The sequence below is a fragment of the Macrosteles quadrilineatus genome, unplaced genomic scaffold, assembly GCF_028750875.1.
Source record: "Macrosteles quadrilineatus isolate MER2022 unplaced genomic scaffold, UCM_ALF_1.0 Scaffold_8__2_contigs__length_117827958, whole genome shotgun sequence".
Classification (NCBI taxonomy): Eukaryota; Metazoa; Arthropoda; class Insecta; order Hemiptera; family Cicadellidae; genus Macrosteles; species Macrosteles quadrilineatus.
The window spans coordinates 78,921,327-78,941,364 of NW_026542601.1; the positions used below are offsets into that span (position 1 = coordinate 78,921,327).

At 34.3% G+C, this 20,038-nt stretch overlaps 2 protein-coding genes across 4 annotated transcripts in view; one reads left to right on the plus strand and one right to left on the minus strand.

Moving 5' to 3' along the window:
* Window positions 1-3,353: 3,353 nt before the first annotated feature.
* On the plus strand, window positions 3,354-8,545 carry LOC129000116 (uncharacterized). The gene is made up of 3 exons (XM_054427017.1): window positions 3,354-3,482; window positions 5,589-5,839; window positions 6,763-8,545. Exons 1-3 carry the CDS (start codon window positions 3,405-3,407, stop codon window positions 8,426-8,428), a joined length of 1,995 nt encoding a protein of 664 aa, XP_054282992.1. The 5' UTR covers window positions 3,354-3,404; the 3' UTR covers window positions 8,429-8,545.
* A 4,864-nt stretch (window positions 8,546-13,409) lies between these two features.
* The window catches only part of LOC129000930 (uncharacterized), a 109,065-nt gene continuing 102,436 nt past the window's right edge, over window positions 13,410-20,038 (minus strand). For 2 of the 3 annotated variants that reach the window (XM_054428015.1, XM_054428016.1), the window contains 2 exons: window positions 16,251-16,363; window positions 13,410-13,920 (listed from right to left, as the gene is read on the minus strand). In XM_054428015.1, coding sequence (XP_054283990.1) covers window positions 13,508-13,920; window positions 16,251-16,353 — 516 coding nt within the window. In that variant the 5' untranslated portion in view covers window positions 16,354-16,363 and the 3' untranslated portion in view covers window positions 13,410-13,507. The remainder of the gene's footprint in view (window positions 13,921-16,250; window positions 16,364-20,038) is intronic. The other variant, XM_054428017.1, reaches the window with a different exon arrangement.

Genomic DNA, 20,038 nt, shown 5'->3' on the forward strand with positions numbered 1-20,038 from the left:
TACATTTATTTATTAAATTAACTGTGCTGAATTCAATATCAATCAATTATCAGTTATTTAAGAAGGGGACGCCACTATCTGCGTACTTTAACCCAAATATGAGTGAAGGATGAGTGGCGCGATCTTGTAGTCTTGTTAGTGACTAAGTCCTACATATTCCTTAGACACAGCTGTTAACAACTAATGACAACTAAGGGACCTACAGTTTATAGTGGAATCAGAACCACATTTTGTCTTTGTATTAACGAATTGGTCAAATTATCAGGATAGTACTGCGGATAGTCGTAGTATTCACTAGTGCGGATGTTAATCCATACCAGGGGGTTTCGTATCCACAGTGCATCTCTATAAATATCCACAATTCGTGACCTCCTAGTACCTGGATTACTTTTGGAGTTCAGAGATGAGAGTTTCTGCTTTGGTTGGAGTGCCTGCTGAACTTAAACATTAAATTTTGATGATAGGGTAGATATTCCATCTATATGAACCAGCTGAAGGCAATTAAAAATACCCCCACCGCAGCAAACTGGCAGACTAAGCGAATTTCAATTTGTCTGATTGGATTTGTAATACAGTTGAACCTCTATAAGACGAATTTCAAGGGGTACGGGAAAAATTCGTACTATAGAGGTATTCTTAATAAAGAGGGTCGTTTTATCGAGGTTTAATGCTGCTGTTATTCTTCTTATAGAGGTTTCTCCTCGCTCCAAGGTTTTTCCAAACAATGACTGAGGAAGGAGGAGGGATGGGTGGGGGTTTCATGTTGAGACAAGCTTCTGTTTGTTTTGAAAACTACGTACTATGGAGGTTAAGATTATGATAAATTCGTCTTATAGAGGTCACGTTCGTCTTGTAGAGGTTTTGTGCTGAGAATATTCGTTGTATAGAGGTTAATCAGTCCTAGCCCATGTCACAAACAAATTCGTCTTATGGAGGTTTTTAAATTAATTACTACGTTGTATAGAGGTGTTTTTAGCATTGACCTATATGAAGGTGTCAAGGGGATTAAAAAAAATTCGTCTTATCGAGGAATTCGTTTTATCGAGGTTCGTACAAACGAGGTTCAACTGTACAATATTTCCATAAACAAAACGGATCCATTCCCCATTCAAATAACATAAGATTTAACAATTACTGTAGAATCCCTACTAAACTGACCATTGAAAGTTGGGCATTTCCATATTTTAAGGGTGAAAAATTTAAAAACCAATTTTTGGAAATTTCAAAACCCCATGACATGATCTTTCTTGTTCACAAACTCATTGAAGTCTATCCCTGCACATTCAAGCCAAATTTCATCAAAATCGGACCAAAATTGTTTGACTTATCGCGTTCACAGATACCGTAATAGATACACATACTATAACACCTTTAATGAATAGTGTGTTTTTTTTTTACCTCTGGGGACCTCAAAACAAAAAAAGTAAATCGGTAACGGGTTTAGGTCTTACCATGAAACCAACGGTAATAGCTTCTCTGTTATTTAATGACCAAAGATTTATGATTTATGATGGTGGCTTGGAATAGTTCCAGAAGCTATAATCCAATTATGTTGTCACCTCCAAATAATATATAGATAAATTTGCCGGACAATATTACTGCGGCCACCCAGGGATGGACATGAATATATATTTTATAAACCTGCTAAAGAACTCAGGCTCAAAAGGTAACCTATTTTAATATACTGCCCAGTTCGTAAAATACAAAATTCTTGGAAAAAATCATTTCAAAATTTAATTAACTCTTTCACAAGTAATTTCAACAAACAAAAATCTAAACAAAACGAACACATGTAAACTTATCCCTGTCGATCCTTAGACTTCTCCTCCAAATCTCTGATAGCTTTTTCATGCTTTTCTATTTGATCCCGATGATGTTTAAGCTTCTTCTGTGTTTCCTCTTTGAGTCGTTTAAGCTGGTCCTTTTGGAGATTGTAGAAATATTGGTCTTCTTTAGCCTTCTCCATCTCGGCAAACTTTCCTCCTGCATCTCTTATACTACCAAACCCGCGAATGCTTATTTGTGGTAATAAACTATCAACTACATTGGGAACTCCCATTCTGAGGAGAGGAAATAATTTTATAACCGACATGGTGAGTAAAGCTAAACTTAATATTTTGTCTTGACCAATTGTATTTGTTTTAATAGAACAAGATAAATATTTATCAGAAGGTAATTAAATTGTTACATAAACATATGGCATAGCTCAGTAGAATTGGGAAAACTTGTTTTCTTTGAGTATAAAAATGTAAATAAATTTTAATTTTATAAGCATGTCATTTTTTAAATTTATTCCATGCACGTTTCCATAAAATAGCGTTTTTTGTCCATACAAAATACTCTACTTGTAACATTGGCTTCAGTATGTAATTAATATGTATAAATGTATGTATATAAACAATGCATATATTAATAATCCTTTTAAAACCAAATCCTTGTTGTATCTTACCGGTACTTAATACTACAAACTCCCCCCCCCCAAAATAATTTTATGGAATTCCAGCAGCTTTAGGCAATGTAAACCCAGAAAAAAAACTTTAAAGATAATGTACAGTTATTATTTTCAATTTGAAGTGTATGGTTGTGTAAAGTAATTGTACTTAAGAAAAGTTAGTAATTAATGTTATACTGTGGAATTTCTTATTGTTGCCAAAAAACTGATCAATAAAACAGTTCCTCAAGCTTAACATTGTAAGCCCAGGAGCAGAGCCCTAAGGGATACGTATAGAACAGTTTCTGAAAGTTTCACTGCGATTAGAATTTTAACGGTTCAGTAACTCGTAAAGGATATACGAACGTACATCTGATTTCATCACATAGATTTGTCAAAATAATTTAAGGGCTGTATAGGAGTACTAATCAATCTCAGGTTACTCCTATCCTCCAACTATCCTCCACATAGACTGTTGATAAAATAGAAAGTTCAGAATGTTTCCTCACATATTACTGAATATCTACATATTTAAATTATCAGTTGTATGCCATTAATTAACGACTTTACACCTTTACGAGCTTAATGTAATCAACGAGCATTATAAAAAAGTACAATTTATTTGTATAACAGTTTTGCAAGAAAATGGTTTTATAAATCATCTCTTTTGACATTATAAAAGTTAAATTGTTTAATTATTCTGTAACTTTAAAGATCACTTTCGTTGAAATTCCTTCACCAAACAAACATCCTGTCTTAACCAAACCAGGGCTAGTTTACTTAGACACCGGAAACTTCAAAGGTTTGACCATCTGTGAGTCTTCCAAGACCAAACACTTTCTCTGAAAACGCTCTCATTGTTGACAATGATGCAATATTGACCTGGGAGAGGTTAGAACATCAGGCCTCATGCCACAAGGAGTGCCTGCCTCATCATACAGCTTAGACCAGCCTGCCTTCACTGTCATTAGTCATGTGGCTGCTTTGTGCTCTTGCTTTTTTATCACCTGTGGCGTCAGATACTCTGAACTCTACTTCTCAGGAAAATCAGGTTAGATAACAACATTTATCTATATTATCTGTTATTTTCAAACTCAATTCCCTTAGGGATCTATAATAGATAAGTGAGGTATTATTTTGGTATTACTATGATGGATGATGGATATATTTTTTTTTTTATTTAAACCTAACTATAATTAATATACATTATTTTGCAAAAACTTGTGAATTAAAGACAAATTAGGTACTAACATTTCATTGTGTTTGATAATACAGTTGAACCTCGTTTGTACGAACCTCGATAAAACGAATTCCTCGATAAGACGAATTTTTTTTAATCCCCTTGACACCTTCATATAGGTCAATGCTAAAAACACCTCTATACAACGTAGTAATTAATTTAAAAACCTCCATAAGACGAATTTGTTTGTGACATGGGCTAGGACTGATTAACCTCTATACAACGAATATTCTCAGCACAAAACCTCTACAAGACGAACGTGACCTCTATAAGACGAATTTATCATAATCTTAACCTCCATAGTACGTAGTTTTCAAAACAAACAGAAGCTTGTCTCAACATGAAACCCCCACCCATCCCTCCTCCTTCCTCAGTCATTGTTTGGAAAAACCTTGGAGCGAGGAGAAACCTCTATAAGAAGAATAACAGCAGCATTAAACCTCGATAAAACGACCCTCTTTATTAAGAATACCTCTATAGTACGAATTTTTCCCGTACCCCTTGAAATTCGTCTTATAGAGGTTCAACTGTATTGGTACTTCTCTTTTTAACTCAATATTTTGGATAACTTAGATTTTTAAATAATGTGATTGAGAAAACAATCAAAGCCATTAGTTTGAACAATTTCTGATTGTCATAATTTCTTATTTGTCATGTGATGCATCTACGTATTGTAAAACAAAGAAAAGTGGGCCCAGACTATTGATTATCCATTGAATGAATTTTTGACAAATAGTCGAAAATAATAAATATTGTCTACGTCTTTCTCTTCGTATTTTTCTGGACTGATATCAAATACAGCCTACTTAGTTCTGTAATACACATGTGGGTTAGTAGTGTAATGGTTTCAATATATTTCCAAGTTATGAGATTTATTTGCCCAAGGGAACTAAAAGTTACCAAGTTCATATAAGAGCAACTCTAACATCTAATGGTGTTACAATAAGTTTAGAACTCCAGGCTATACATAAGTAATATCTCATAAGGATAAAGTAAAGTATTTTTTTAGCAACTAAGATTTTATAAATAAAAAAGTTCTATTCCAATTCTACTGTATACAAAACTTAAGCCAGCTTTGTTAGTTTTACTTATTCCTTAATTTTCACTTTTCAACAAGTCTTTAAACATTTACATTTCACTACAGTTAATAATTTACTTTGCGATAATCATTTTTCAAATAAACAACTGATTCAGAACATGTTATCCAAACATCTACAAATAACTTATCAGAAAACATATCTTTAAATATAAATTCCGAAAAGAAATGTAACACTCTTTAAAGCTGCTGCAATGTTTTACCTTGTAAAAGGCTCACGTCATGGGAGAACATTGCTCTAAATTACAACTAAGTGGTGAGATGTGTTTTTCACTAATGCTGTGTTTCCCGCCATTTTTCTAGGACGTGGCTCGGGTGACAATTAAGTAAACAAACGAGGAATGATCACCTTCCCTTCTTACTTTGCTCCTACCCTCTTTTGAAAAAATATGAAAAATATATTCTCTTTCTGTAAATGCAACACAATGATTTTAAATATTTGTTGTTCAATTGTGCTACCTTTTGTAGCTCAAATTTTCAAATTCACCACCGCTGTTAATCCTTTTCCGCTGATTATAGAGGGTGTTAAAAAAAGGTGGGAGCATAATTTACGTAGTATATCCTTGGGTCAAACAAAAAAGTAGGGTAACACAAACAGACAGATGCTAAACGGAAGGAGATAGGATATATGTTTATAGAAACTGGTTTGCTTATTTTGACTCAAAAATCACAATGCTATCATCTTAATTCAGTCATATTTTCTTTATAATTTGCACTTTGGTGTGTGGTAGAACAAATAAAATCTACAATGTAATCCATAAAATAAGCCAGACATTGCAAGCTCCCAACTACACTCTGTTAAAAAACATTGTTTTGTGTAGGTGTGCGGAGGAACACTAAACTTGAGGCAAGATACAGCGACTCTCAGACTCCCGGCAAGTTCCTCCCAAGTGCAATGTACCTGGACCTTGGTCAGTGATGACTTATGTGGACTAATGGTTGACCTTGGAGACTTCAAACCACCCCAGTGTCCTAGTGATCAGCTGATTGTGGGAGAGACACAGCTGTGCGGAGATCTACCTAGAATGGTGCTTCTGCCTCTAGTCTCGCCTCTGACTAACATTACGTTCAGGTAAACTCATTGTAGATTTGCAGAAGGGTTTCCATGTAAAGTCTTGTCCTTTAAAACACTTAGCCATTGAGAATATATATTCTTTCAACGCTAAAATTGAAATTAACCATCCATTGCTACAGTAAACTTTAAAACACAATAAATTACCTGTTAAAATTTTTTTAGTGTACGATGGCTTGGAGTGTTAGGCTGCTTAGTTTACTTTAAAAGATTTAATGGTATTTTTTTTGGAAAATGGAATATTACTATACTTTTCTTTAAAAAGTTATGGAATCCTCAAACTGTGCTTTAGAAATGGAAAGATTCCTTGTAAAATGTATTAATCAAAATAAGTTGTATCCATTCAACATCTTTTAGCAAAATTCTCATATAGGGAATATTAGCGAATTTCCCATTAGGGAATAAGACCTAGACCTAGACCCGGGACAGATTTACTTTTTTGTTTTGAGGTCCCCAGAGGCAAAAAACACCATCCGTTTTTGCATCATATACTCTGTTCCCAAAATGTAGGCGGTTTTAGGGGAATACATCTATCTTTTCTACTTGATCCCAGCTTTGAAACAACTGCTCAACAGCTGAGGTTCACCAAAACGTAAATCAGCTGCAAGATACAATAAACAAAAATGGTGATGGGGAACTTCCCTCAAACCGCCTAATTTTTGTGAATGGACATCAAAACCTGATCAAACAAAACTTTAAAAAATATATTATCCTCCTCAATAATACAAATAGAATTTTCTAGTTACTATGATCATAATTTAATCACTATAGTAAAATTTTTAGAAACCACAAGATCTTGATTGCTGTAATATACGCTTTATTTGTAAAAAAATGAAATTTACTTGCCTAATTGAATCCTGTACAAAAGATTAGATATCTAAACCATTATGTGTGAACTTTAGCAAACATTTTTGTTTTTGCAGAGGAAACGCAGACGGATATGAAACATCCAACATCACAATACGTCAAACCAGATGTGAAAACCAGTCAACCAATACACAAGTCACAAACCGATTAGGAAAACTAGAAACCTTCAGCTGTGGCGGAGAGTTCTTTGGGAACAACGTTGTTATCGAGAGTCCAGGATACCCCACATCTTACCCTTCAGATGCCTTCTGTGTGTATACAATCAGACGAACAAATGACGATGTGTGCCAGGTAGAAATAACTTTTGAGAATTCAAGCCTAGAAGTGTCAGAAGAATGTTACAAGGATAGACTTGAAATACAAGGTGACAGAATCTGTGGGGAGCTGAACGGAGTTAGGACATATGGAATAGACACTACCTTAGAGATTAGGTTTGTAACTGATTATAACATCAGTGGGAAAGGGTTCAAACTATTAGCGAAACAAATTAAATGTTCTGATACACCTATTGTGGTAGAAGCTCAAGAGGAAAACGATAAGCAGGATGTGTTGGTTGATTGTGGACCTCAAGGAGCACAGGTATTTCATACCGACGAAGGATATCCTAGGACCAGAAGACCTTTTCCCCCTTTCCCTCTGCCAGGTAGAAACTACCCTCCCTTACAGAGTTACCCTCCTCAAGAAACGTTTCCTGGAAACCCTCCTGTTCAAAGAATACCACCACAAGTGTCTACTCCACAATTTCCTCCTCGCTATCCTTCATCATATAATCCGCCTTCGTCGTACAATCCTCCTTCATCATACAACCCTCCTTCATCTTACAATCCTTTCAACAAGTTTGTTCCCCCACAAGGATATCTCCCTCCAGTGGGTTCAATATCACCATTCCCAGGACAATTCCCAAAAGACCCAAACTTAGGAACTTTCACCTCAAACCCTCCAACTACTCTTCTAAGACCATCTGTTAATCAGTTTTCCCAAGGTGAACAATGTTGTGGACGTATTTACACAGACAGCCACTTTCTCATCGCAAGTCCAGGTTTTCCTCGAAGCCAGTCTTCAGATTGTATCTTCACCATCCAGAGATACAGCCCTCTAACGTTCCAACTACGATTTCAGTTCCGATATTTCTGGGTAGGCCAGGACACCGGGGATGGATGCAGTGGAGGAGCTCTTGAAATCGATGGAAACAGAATCTGCGGATGTAAAACTGGAATGATTTGGACCACACAATTTTTTGACTCCGAATCAGTTAAAGTTCTCCATCTAAGGTTAGACTCCTCAATTGAAAAGTTGTTTAACGGGTTTGTTATTGAAGTTTATCAGGACGATTCGTACTCAGGGAGATATAAAAGAGGTGACATTAACCCTGACGTAGAGGAGTTTACTTTGTCTAATGGTAAAATTGTGAACTTTACTCAGTACATCGAGACTATTGTGGAGCGAGAACCGTTGATACCCAATAATGGAAACCAACTCGTAACTCACAGGCAGCTGATTTGGGATCCTAACCGTCAAGCTTGGACTTTGCCTTCAGACTTTTTCTGTCTCCGCTGGTCTTTCCAAGACTGGATACTACTAGCCAAGGAGGCATTGTGGAGTCAGTACCAATGCCCAGTATCTGGTACTTCCAGTATGAGTACAGTAGATTCGTCCAGATTTGATATCACAGCTTGTCGAACCTGCAACTACTTTTGCCGTCAGAACTGTCAATGTTGTTGAAGGAAAAGTTTCTAAATGCAGTGGATGAAGCGATGAATCTTTATGTTCTAACGTAGAACACACTTCTTTTTTGCTCTGTTTATACTTTACAGGTGATCAATGTTTATTCAAATCATCTTTACAATGTTGGTATGAATTTATTTTATTCATAGAGATACAGTATATTGAACACAATTTGCTTGTTCTAGTGGTTAATAAAACTCGACTCTTTCTAGTTCAGCAGGAAAGTGATAGTGGAATTTTATGCTATTACAAATTAAAGGAATATTCCAGTATAGGCTATTCCAATGTTTCAATTGCTGTTGAAATCAATGTGTTTAAATAAAACAAGGTTATTTTTAACATTGTATCTAATTCTTTCCAATTCTCAAATAATATTAAAGTTTGTACATGAAAATATAGTGAGGGTTAATAATTTATTTCCCACTTTACTAGCATCTAGTATATGATATTTATAATTTTGTCCCATTAACATTAGTCAGTATTCTTTTTTATTTATTTTGCCATTAGTCTATCTCCAAGAAATAAAAGTTTTGACATTTAAATATTTGTGCCATCAGTCTGGCTCCAACACATGTTTTGGAAATATAGGATATTAACATTTTAATAACATGTGCTTTTGTATTATTGTTTGTTTTTTATGTTGTTCATGTTGAAGAAATACTTGTACTGAATTATTTATTATCTTGATTATTTAGTGATTTTTCTCTCAAAGTTTTCCTCTCTTTTCACTATAACTCTAAACTTCTAACCTCAAGACTGACAAGACTCATCAAGATTTACAAAGAAGAAAATAGTTCAAGGTAAAATCTCTTCAAATATCATTTGGTGAATTAATAGTCAATGGTAGGCTACTACACTCAAGCCTGATGCTAAATTTTATTCAACCACTCTCATTCTCTCCTCTCTACTTTAATCATATCAAACAGGTAACTGAAATTTAATTTTATAGTAAAAGTAAGGCTTGTAATGCTATTAGTAACCTTATTGAATACATCTATCATATCAAATATATTATATATATATATTACTTTCCCAAGATAATTGTTTTCTATTGAATTGTATATTGTTAACAAGTTGAATAATGTTACACCACAATAAGCTTCTTGATACTGTAACTATAAGACCATTCAGTTGGCAATACTGTCGCTATTGTTGATCTGTCAATGGACGTGTCATTGCTGCCAACACAGTATTGTTGTGATTATCACTCCATATATTAGTGTTGGAATCAATATTCTCCTTCCTTCTTGATACTGCAGAAATTCAGTTGGCAATACTGTCACTATCGTTGATCTGTCAATGGATGCGTCTTTCATTGCTGCCAACTCAATATTGTTTTGATTATCACTACGTAGTAGTGCTGGAATCAGTGTTCTTTCTCCTCCCCTTTTGCTTGTTTCTATAATTTTGTGTTTACAATAAAGTAAAATAAGCTAGGGAGGAAATAATAATGTTTAGAATGGTTTGATAGTCACGTTTAAAGTAAGCATGTTCATATCATAAATACTGGCTTCTGTAACTATAAGTATTTATAAATCATAAATGCAAGACAATTAATAAAGAAGAAAAAGGCCCGTGTGAAGATTGTGCATTTTAATAGGGGGTAAAACTTATTTCCAAAGGTATAATGTAATACCCTTTTAACTTAAAGATACGATACCCTTTTACCGTACTATACCTTTATACCCAACAGATATAAAGTATATACTAACATAATACAAAATAAACAATAAAGTACACATCATGTGCATCATTACGATGAAAATAAAAACTGCACATTAAGACAGGAAACAAAGATCTTAAAATTCAATTTGTCGTCAGTATACAGTTTTGGGCCTAGTGATTGTTGGTAACTGGTCGATTAAGGGCAATTTGTTGGATTAAAATAATATACCGTAGGTAGCTTCTATATAAGACTAGATATAAAATGTATTACTTTAACTTAGTCTTAAGACAGTTTATGAAATTGAATTATAAAACAATGACGTTGTGTCAATCAGTCAAAACAAGCGACATCCAAGTTGGTTATGATATCGGCGTTGATCTGTTGTGTACTATCGTTAAAACAAGGGACTTTGATGAATAGCCAGAAATTCACCAATCTCAATAAGAATATCATTTGTACAAAACATACTTTTTGATTATTTAAAAGATGATTGAGGACATTTTTCATCACGATTGGTAATGAAAGTTTTCACCACGTTTCGGGATCTGGAATCTAACTCCATCCTCAGGTGAGAAGCCTGAAACACGGCTAGATTAGTTCACACATCCACTTTTTATGATTACTTGATTTCATTAATGTTTGTAGCGAATATATACCACTAACATTGTTGAATTTTGATTGGTCCGTTTGTTGAAACTGTTTTACGCATAATTAAATAACATAGACTTTATTTTAAAGAGTTCGTCTTTACTAAGAATGTTTTTCACAAAAACTTGAGTCAGTCTTTAATTAAGAAACAAAATAATTCTACAAGGAAAAAACTCAACTGATGGGAACAAACCACATTTTGCCCTAGCAAAATTAAATAAGTTAAGGGTATTAAATACGCTTACATTAACTACGAATTAAGAGTGTAATAAAAGAATATAGTAGTGTATATCAAATATCAGTTTGATACGGAATAACTCACTTCCTGATGACACATGCTTATTATATTCCTAAATGATTTTATGTCGTGAACAAGAAAAGGGGTTATAGATTAGCATATTATATATTATAACGCTTATTCAATATCTATTTATACGTGGTACTGTGTTAACAAATCTTACTTAAACTAGTCTGTATTGAATAGATTGCTTTTCACATTCCTATAAAGTGGTAATTGTTCTGTAATACCATTACTTACAAGCTTAACAGGCTAAACAGCTAGATCTGTTTAGTTAAATTATCGTCGTATGGTTCGTGCAGAATAAAAATAATTGCACAATGAAACATTGTTTGAAAAAAAAACCAAACATATATGAAACTATTATTTAACATTCTAAATTTAAAGTAGTATGTGTTGTTCTAATATACAGCAAGCTGCGTGTTAAGTTTTTTTCAAACAAGTTATTACAACGACGAAATTGTACAGACTGATACAAATATGATGTCAAAATATTAAAATAAAGATAACATCACAATATTTTGAAGACAAATTGGAACTGACAGGCAAAAAGTAAGCTAAATCATAGTTTGGAGTCTACCAAAGTGACAAAACACTTCAGCTGATTAGGATAGAGGAACTGGCCTTGATTGCGATACAATTCTGCAATTAAGGCTTAACTTATACTGCGTGTAGGCTACCAAGCAAGTAGAAACAGTGTGTACACGGACAGTGTGAAGGACAAATTAAATTTCCCAATGACATATCTACCGTTGCAGATGGTATGCTGACTTTGTATCAATTTATAAAATACATTGGTATAAATTTAAATTTTAAACCCGCTGTGCTGTTAAATGTCTTTACACCTCACCACACTGTTTTAACGAACTTCCCTCGCAAGAATTTAGTCCAAAAACAGCTGTTTGCCCCAGCTTAATCAAATGGGGCTTTTTTACCGGACACCAGCTGATTATTTTGGCAATGAGTGGCTATGAACAAAAACATAACCTCTCTTAGAGGTTATGTATGAGTGATTGCTGGTCCTTTAGGGGGTGGGAATATATATTAGTGGCGTACGATATTTTTTGCTCCATACTACTCTAAGCTAACTAAACAATAAAGTATCTGTACAAATCCTTGTATTATAAGGATTATAAGGATAAAGTATCTGTACAAATCCTTGTATTATAAGGATTATAAGGATAAAGTATCTGTACAAATCCTTATATTATAAGGATTTGTACAGATACTTTATTGTTTAATTAGCTTAGAGTAGTATGGCGTAAAAATATCGTACGCCACTCGTCCAAAATGCGTTTACCGGACTCGTAGTTGTAATCATGCACTCGACCTCGTCCGGTAAACACCTATTTTCAGGACTAGTAACGTATACTGTTTCGATAAGATAGTAGATTGTTTAGTGTTATAAGTTATCTATTGTAATTCGATTAAAACGATATTCTGTAGATATAAATATGTTATAACATGCGCTTCTTAACGTGCAATGCTTTGTGAACAACAAGCAATATTCAAGACGGAAGCTTAAGACACGCTAACAGTTTTGTTTTTGTGTTGAGTTAGGTTTACAAAACAGTTTACAATCAATCCTATCTGGAATTCATATAGGTTGTTATTTAGTTGAATAATATAATAATGTACATTAGAGAAAAACAATATCAAGAAAGGGGTATCACACCATCATCATAAATAGGTAGAGAAGAAGAAAAGAAGTTATGGGATAGCTTTTAAATTCCTATAACAAAAGTGGCTTTGAAAGTTCTGGAGGAATATTTAAGGGTACCGTAAATTTAACTTACTTGTCAACGTTGTCGTTGCATGTTTGTTGTTTTATGGGAATTGAGAAGAGAAGAGACAAGAGACAGTGCCGTGAGAGGCTGCTACCACCGAAAACACCCTGAAAACGCCAATGGCTGCCACTATCCGTCAATGGTCTCTCCTCTAACCATACGGATATTTATTCAACTGTTATTAATGTAGTTACTCACAACTTATCTTTTCTAGTCACAAGATATTGTTTTAGACTAATTATCTTTCATTTTCCTGATTACTTTCGATTCTTTTAATCCATTACGTTTATGACACAATAAATCCATTTAAATTCAATGATGGAAGCTATTTGCTTTGTATTTTCGTATGAAATATGTGTGTGATGCTTTATAGTTATTTTACATTGTATGAATGGTCCCAAGGGAATTATTCAGAATTCAGTTTACTGTAGATGATAGAATGACCAAATTCTGGAACCAAAGCTGCTCTTTACCTACACTACTATGCCTAAGTCATCCACTCACTGGCACGGCTAGAGAGAGGTATCAAAAATCAATTTGCATTTTATGAAAACAATGTATTTAAAAATCTATGCAACATGAAGATGCGAAACACCGAAACAGATATTTATTGACAAACATCAACAGAAACATTTAACAACACACATCGAGTCCGACTGAGTCACACATTCACGCTTCTACTTTCTGCGGCCCAGGAACCGAATGTTGGTGAAGATTGCTCGCGCGGGCCTCCGCCTGTTGCAGAAGTGAACGGTACGATCCTTGCCGTGCTTGGCTTCGTGGAGGGCCACCAGTAGTTGGAATACGTCGTCCTTGGATGGGTTGCAAATGTATCCGTCAGGGTCATAGTTTCGTCCGTTCTGTCGTTTCCAAGGGTACCGCCGGTAGTAGCGGGAGCGCTTCCACGGCACGGGTATTCCCGTCTCCTCTCTCTCCGCCGTGTCCTCCTCCCCACTGATGTACACTAGAGGATCGCCTACCTCGTCCCAAGGGTCCTCGATCAACAACTCTGTCAAAATGTTCGCCAGTTCGTCAAGGTCAGCTTCTGAGGAGGATGGTTCCACATCTGTGCTTAGGCCGGCTGCTTCTGCTGCAGACAGACACAGAAACACTTTGTAATATGCGTGATAAGTTGTTAACTAAATGATTTCAAAGTTCAAAACAACTTAGGTGGAATAATTAATTTAAAAAGATTTATTTAGAGGGTTGTAAGATGAATGAAAGGTTATATTGAATATAGGTTGTACATTTTTTTGTATCATAATTATTCGGTCATCGTAGCAATAAAATACTTCATATAACAAAAGGGGTTTCGAAAGTCCCACTTGGTTTCGAAGTATGAAGTATGGAGCTTGGATCGAGTAAGTTTTTATGTTAGTGTAGTCTAATACTAAGCCACATAATATGCACTAATTGTATTAATCGAAACGGTAAAAAGACATAAAATTTATCGTACAAAAATGCACACCATCTTCTGGTTTAAAAGCATTAATCATTAATTATGAACGCATGAATTAAAGCATTAATCATGAAAGAGATATTTTTCCTAAACATCGGCGAGTGAATATAAAGTTAACAATAATGCAAAAAGGAAAATAAATAAACTTTCTGAAATAAACTTGAGGCCAATCGTAATGAAAGAAATATACATTAAGTAGATAAACAAAACCGAAATGACCTGTATTTTCAGATGAATAATTTGTCGAGGCTTGATACTCAATTCGTTGCAGTTATGATGAAAAATACTGAACATGAAATATACTATCATTTTTTATTTTTATTTAAAGTACAGTAGTCTGCAAGTTGTTTGCAGCGGGGTTTATAAGCGTATCTCTTAGTCAGTAGCCATATTTTGTCTTTTGGACACAGGCATACTGTTTGTCTCGTAGAATTCGAGTTACAATTAAGTGAAAACTACAACTGACAAATTTTGCGCTGTTAGAGGTTTAAAAAGTTGTAGGTTCGCTTGAAATATTAAAAAAAGTTATTCTGTTTGTCATTATTACAGTTTTAATTTCTTCTGGGCTTTTTACAAAAGTATTCATCCTCGCTGTATATGAATATGTATCTGAGGGTTATATTTACATTTTGAGAAATATTTTAGTAATATACTCTCATGGTATGTATTCTAACTGTGCTAGTAAAAACATTATTCATTTATGGACGTTCTTAGTAAAAATTGCACCTTATGATGAAATAACGTGAGGAGACGCAAAACTCAATTTAGTTTACACCAGGCAATATCAGTGTCAGATCAAGTAAAGCTATTGCAGAAGGTGATAGTGCGGTAATAGGTTAATTCTCGCATAAGACAGGAGCTTATTCAGTTAGTGGGAGAGCTTTAGTGAGTCTGAAAATCGTATTCACAGCGTCTGTCTGCATTTACGTAAAGAGTGTGGGGGAGGAGGGTGGTTCGAATATGCACCATCACCATCTACACTGAATAACAATGAGTGTACTTTTAGATTAGCTGAGTGGCGAATAAAATACTCGTTTCTTAAGATAAGTAACCAAAAACTGCAGTGCTTGAAATTTTAGGGTCTTAACGTGTTTTTATTATTGAAATAATTTAGTATACCCTATCAATGACCTTTGAAACTCATAAAGGTATGCTTATTAAGGTTTGTCTTTGAATATAAAAAGTAGTGCTTTTAACCTAAGGTTTCCACGTGGTCTGTACTTGAGACTTGTTCCAATAAACCTCAAATCATTTTTAAATCACAATTTACTAAAAAAAAAAAACACAGGTATACAGATAATTTAATAATACTTCTCAGTATTGAAGAGATTTTGCGTGTCTTTAGATATTAATATTTTCCTTAGTTGTGAAACTATTTAAATTCCTAGTATTCATAATAATGTCATTCTCTAGATTCTTGAGTATGAGATGTAACTGTGGTTTGAAGTATAGTTTTTTGCCAACCAATTAACTCTAGAACGGCAAAACTACTATTTTAGTCGTTTGGGTATGGCATAGACAAATAGAATAAATAATTGTCTATGGTAATGGTAAGATGGTGGTCAAAGAGCTTATGTAAAATTTCTGGGTATCTATTGAAAATTGATCAAATCTCTAACTGATTGATATATGATGTACGAGTTTATTATATTGCAACCATGTTTAAAATGTAATTACATCTACTATATTTTGCTGAAAACTTTTAATAACCATGATCATGCAACATTGAGTAAATTGAGTTCAATAATCTGATCCAAAGCATTTGTTCAGTTACTGACAATAATTGCAAAAATAGTTAATACAAACCGATTACCCTTCTTAAGAAAGACCGTATCGGTTGATACGTGCATATGCTACACACACTTTTCATGCCTGAACAAATGCGTGGAAAAGACCACACGAACGTAATTAGTTAAAGGCGAGAACAACACTTAACAAACATATAATGCATGATAACTTACGATAAGGAACAAAGGGGTGAATATCTGGAGGGGTAGGAGAACCGTTGCCGTGTTGAAGACCAACTAGAAGAGACACGGCAAGGGTCACAAGCAGGGTGGACATAGCGATGCCTGCAGAAACCAACATACGGTATATAGTGTTAAATGCAATATTGTACTGAGTAGTAGCTTTGTAATAGTGACTCGTAGGATACCTGCCAAGAAACAGTAAGATCAACAAGTAATAGAACAGTATGGAATAGGAAGGTCCAAAACGTCTTAGATAAGTGGAATTTTATGAAGAAAATAAAAGACGTTGGAAGGTGTATTGAGTCTGATGATTGGAGTGTCCAATCGAAATCGATCACCACTTACCATCTTTTATATGTATTTACCGTCATGTGAGTCAACAGTATGAGTGTAAAAATACTATTAAACGTGTTATTAGAAGCATTTTTTATTTTTCAGGACTTAAATATTGGGAGGGGAGGGAGTTTTAATGAGTGTATTTCTGCAAAATTTACCTATACATAGGATGTTGTAAAAAACCTGATCTTCGAAAAAAAGCCTCCCTAAAAGCCTTTGACACCTTCAAATATCTTTACTCATTAAAATCTTCCCATCAATAGATTAAGTAAAATCATCTTCATCAAGCAGTATGCCAAAAGATAAATAAGGGTAGTACGGTATGTGTTGGTATAGATTCTGGCAAGTCTTAGAACAATGTCCTTAGTGTAAACCCACGGGGTGAGTGAGTTGGCTAGTGGTTAGAACGAGGGACTTCGGTCCTGAGGTCCTGGGTTAAATCCCGCCAAATCACCAATGGATTTCATCTAAGTGATAATGCCACAACCCCTAGGTCTAGCCTGAAGTATTGTGATACACATTCCTAGGCCCAGCGTCCTAGGAAAAAAGTGTAACCCACTAAGATACTGTGTTATTTTCCAGCTTACAAACTTGTCCGGATGTTTAAGACTATCCTATTCGACAGGAGTAAAGGATGGATACAGGGGATGAGTTAAACAAGATCAATATTGAGGCATATCACTCAACAGTGACAGGTGTGAACCTAAATAATCAACAAAACGTTCTCTGGGAAACCTTGTTTTACGAGACAAATTCACGTTCAATTTGTACTTTCATTTACAGTTTCGTGGTTGAAAATGAAATCAAGTCACTAAGTACATTTTATTTTGAAAATTAAATGTTTATTGGTTATTTACTAAACGTATCAATGTGAATATGTAGTTAACTAGATAACTAGATTGAACTTGAGTTAAATTAACTACGATATCATAACAAGATTTTCTTAAAATAACACGAAGCAAACTAACGCAGGTTACAATATCATAGCAAAGTAAATACACAAACAAGCAGTATCGTATGTAGTAGGTAGTAAAATATGACATTTCAGAACTGACGTGGTATTTCTCCCGCTAGAATAGAATAAATATTGTGGGAAATGGAAAAGTCTATTAGAACCGTGGGAGTTATCTAATTACAATACCACTTTACGACTAAAATAGATAGGTCTTGCAGTTATAATTTTTTGAACTTCCCATTAAAACATCCGTTATCTAAAGATACACGCCAGTATTTCATTCATGAATCAATTTAATAATAGATTTTCTGGAAAGGTCAATTTATAGGTCAATTTAAAAGTGATAAATGATTCAAGAATTTTAATATGTTTTTAGAAAGCTCGAAATTTAGGAACTCTGATCGTCTCTAATCGTCCAAGATGTCAGAATATAAAATATCTTTACACCCAAGCTATCAAATACGGACATTTTCGATCTGACGTGGTATTTTTGTCACTTACGGTTAAATTTAAATTTGTCGTCACACTGCAGCAGAAACAGCCGTTTTTAATGCATGCGTTGCGGTACTAAAGTAGCATTTTTACTCTCTAGAGAGCAAAAATCATTCATAGTCTCTAGCACGAATAATATAAAAATACGTCTCTAGGGAGTAAATATCAGCTGTTGTAAACAGTTGTAAATTTCAATTGTGGCAATCGTATTGATCGACATTATCGATTTATTTATTAAATATCTTTACATACCAATTATTTCGTATTTTAGCTTTGTTTTTGTTGATTAATGATGCAATATGACGAAAAATAGTTAACCACACGGGCAAAAAGTGACCTCATTTGCGAGGAGCAGTAAAACTTGACCTCGGATCAAAAAGAGTCACTTTAGGCCCTAGTGATGAAATATACTATTTCCACCCAACACCTCCGAAGTATGAGTAGTTTCAAAGAATTGAATTGCCTACGAAAAATACAATGCACGTCCAAATCTCCGTCAAGTAATTCCTTAATATGGAATAAAATATTTTCACTGTGTTTATAAATACTGTGTCACGTTTTTGGCTTATTGCTAGCGTCTCGTCTCTCAAATTTCTGTGGGACAATCCCTGGAATGTCTAAAAAAATTTAATGCAATTTTGGACCACTTAGCCCTTAAACTTGTTATTGGACCTTTATATTGGAATCTGCATTGCTCGTTAAAAAGAATCCTAATATTTTTGTAACAACAGCATGGTCCACAATTACAATACAAGAAGAGCAACAAATCCTCATGTACCACAAGTAAATTCCACCCTTGCAAGCAAGAGCCCTTACTTCAATAGTATAAAGATTTACAATAAATTGCCTCAGTACATTACGCAAGAGCCTTCTATCAACAAATTCAAGAACCTGCTTAAAACATTTTTAAGTCAAGCGGCCTACTACAGTGTTGATGAAATATATGTCTAGGCCATGTGCATGAAGAGGAAATGAATCAATTTTATATTAATTAAAAGCAAGAAAAGTATAAAAACCTGACGACCACGTCGCTGATGCGATACCAGTGGGAATTCTCCAAGTATCCAAGTAAGTATCCAAGTAAACTGAAAGCGTTTAAAATGCCACTAGCGTAAACCCCCAAAAACCATTAAAAAATATTGGGTGTTAGCTAGCCTAATATTGCGTAATGGAAACAAGTAAGTTTCACTTTCAAACTTATTTCCAATCTCTTACATAGCAGAATGAGATTTATTGAAACTTTCGTTTGCGAAGTTATGCAACAAAGCTCCGTAATCTAGTTTAAACTTTCAAGTAGCCTCTAGGAGTATGAGAGCAGTAAAACTTGTTTCACGTCTTAACGCCTTTTAACTCTTACCTCAACGGAGACAGCTTTAATTAAACGATTTTAGTTTAGTTTGTAACATATTTTGTATTTATCACTTAATAAGGTATACTCAGTACTTATGATATATGATGATGAAAACTTCAATTTCATTAACTTTACTACGATGAATTAAAAAAATACCCTTCTTAATAATCCTTTGGTTTCTTGACTGAAAATGTTTTTTAAAATAATTTAAAATTGCAACAAGACAAGATTTTAGATTGTGGCTGTGCTACAAGTAATGTAAATATTTGTACTAAGCTAGTTGCCTAATTAACTAACGTTCAACATATGTTGACATCTGCTCAAGATTTTTTTTATTTAACTTCATTAAACTTTGAGTGGACGAACATTTTATTTACTTAACATGATTAAAAATAAGTAAAAATACTGTTAATTCGAACTTTAAAATACATTTCACCTGCCACTGTTACTGTTAAGAACTGTGGGGAGGAGGCACCATTGCACCACCCATACATAGGTAAAGCTATTCAGAACGTTCTAAAGAGTCTATAATCATCCTCAAACAAACTAGCTCATGTTTTTGTATATTTACTATTGCTTGTACATGTTACATAACAGCTGCATTTATTTTTTTCCAGTTAGTAATTATTAATTTAAATTAAAAAA

Bases quoted from the DNA above. Each gene is read 5' to 3' on its own strand.
- LOC129000116 (XM_054427017.1), top strand. From the start codon at position 3,405: ATGTGGCTGCTTTGTGCTCTTGCTTTTTTATCACCTGTGGCGTCAGAT. The intron at 3,483-5,588 runs GTTAGATAACAA...TGTTTTGTGTAG, and splicing joins CTACTTCTCAGGAAAATCAG to GTGTGCGGAGGAACACTAAA. The intron at 5,840-6,762 runs GTAAACTCATTG...TTGTTTTTGCAG, and splicing joins CTGACTAACATTACGTTCAG to AGGAAACGCAGACGGATATG.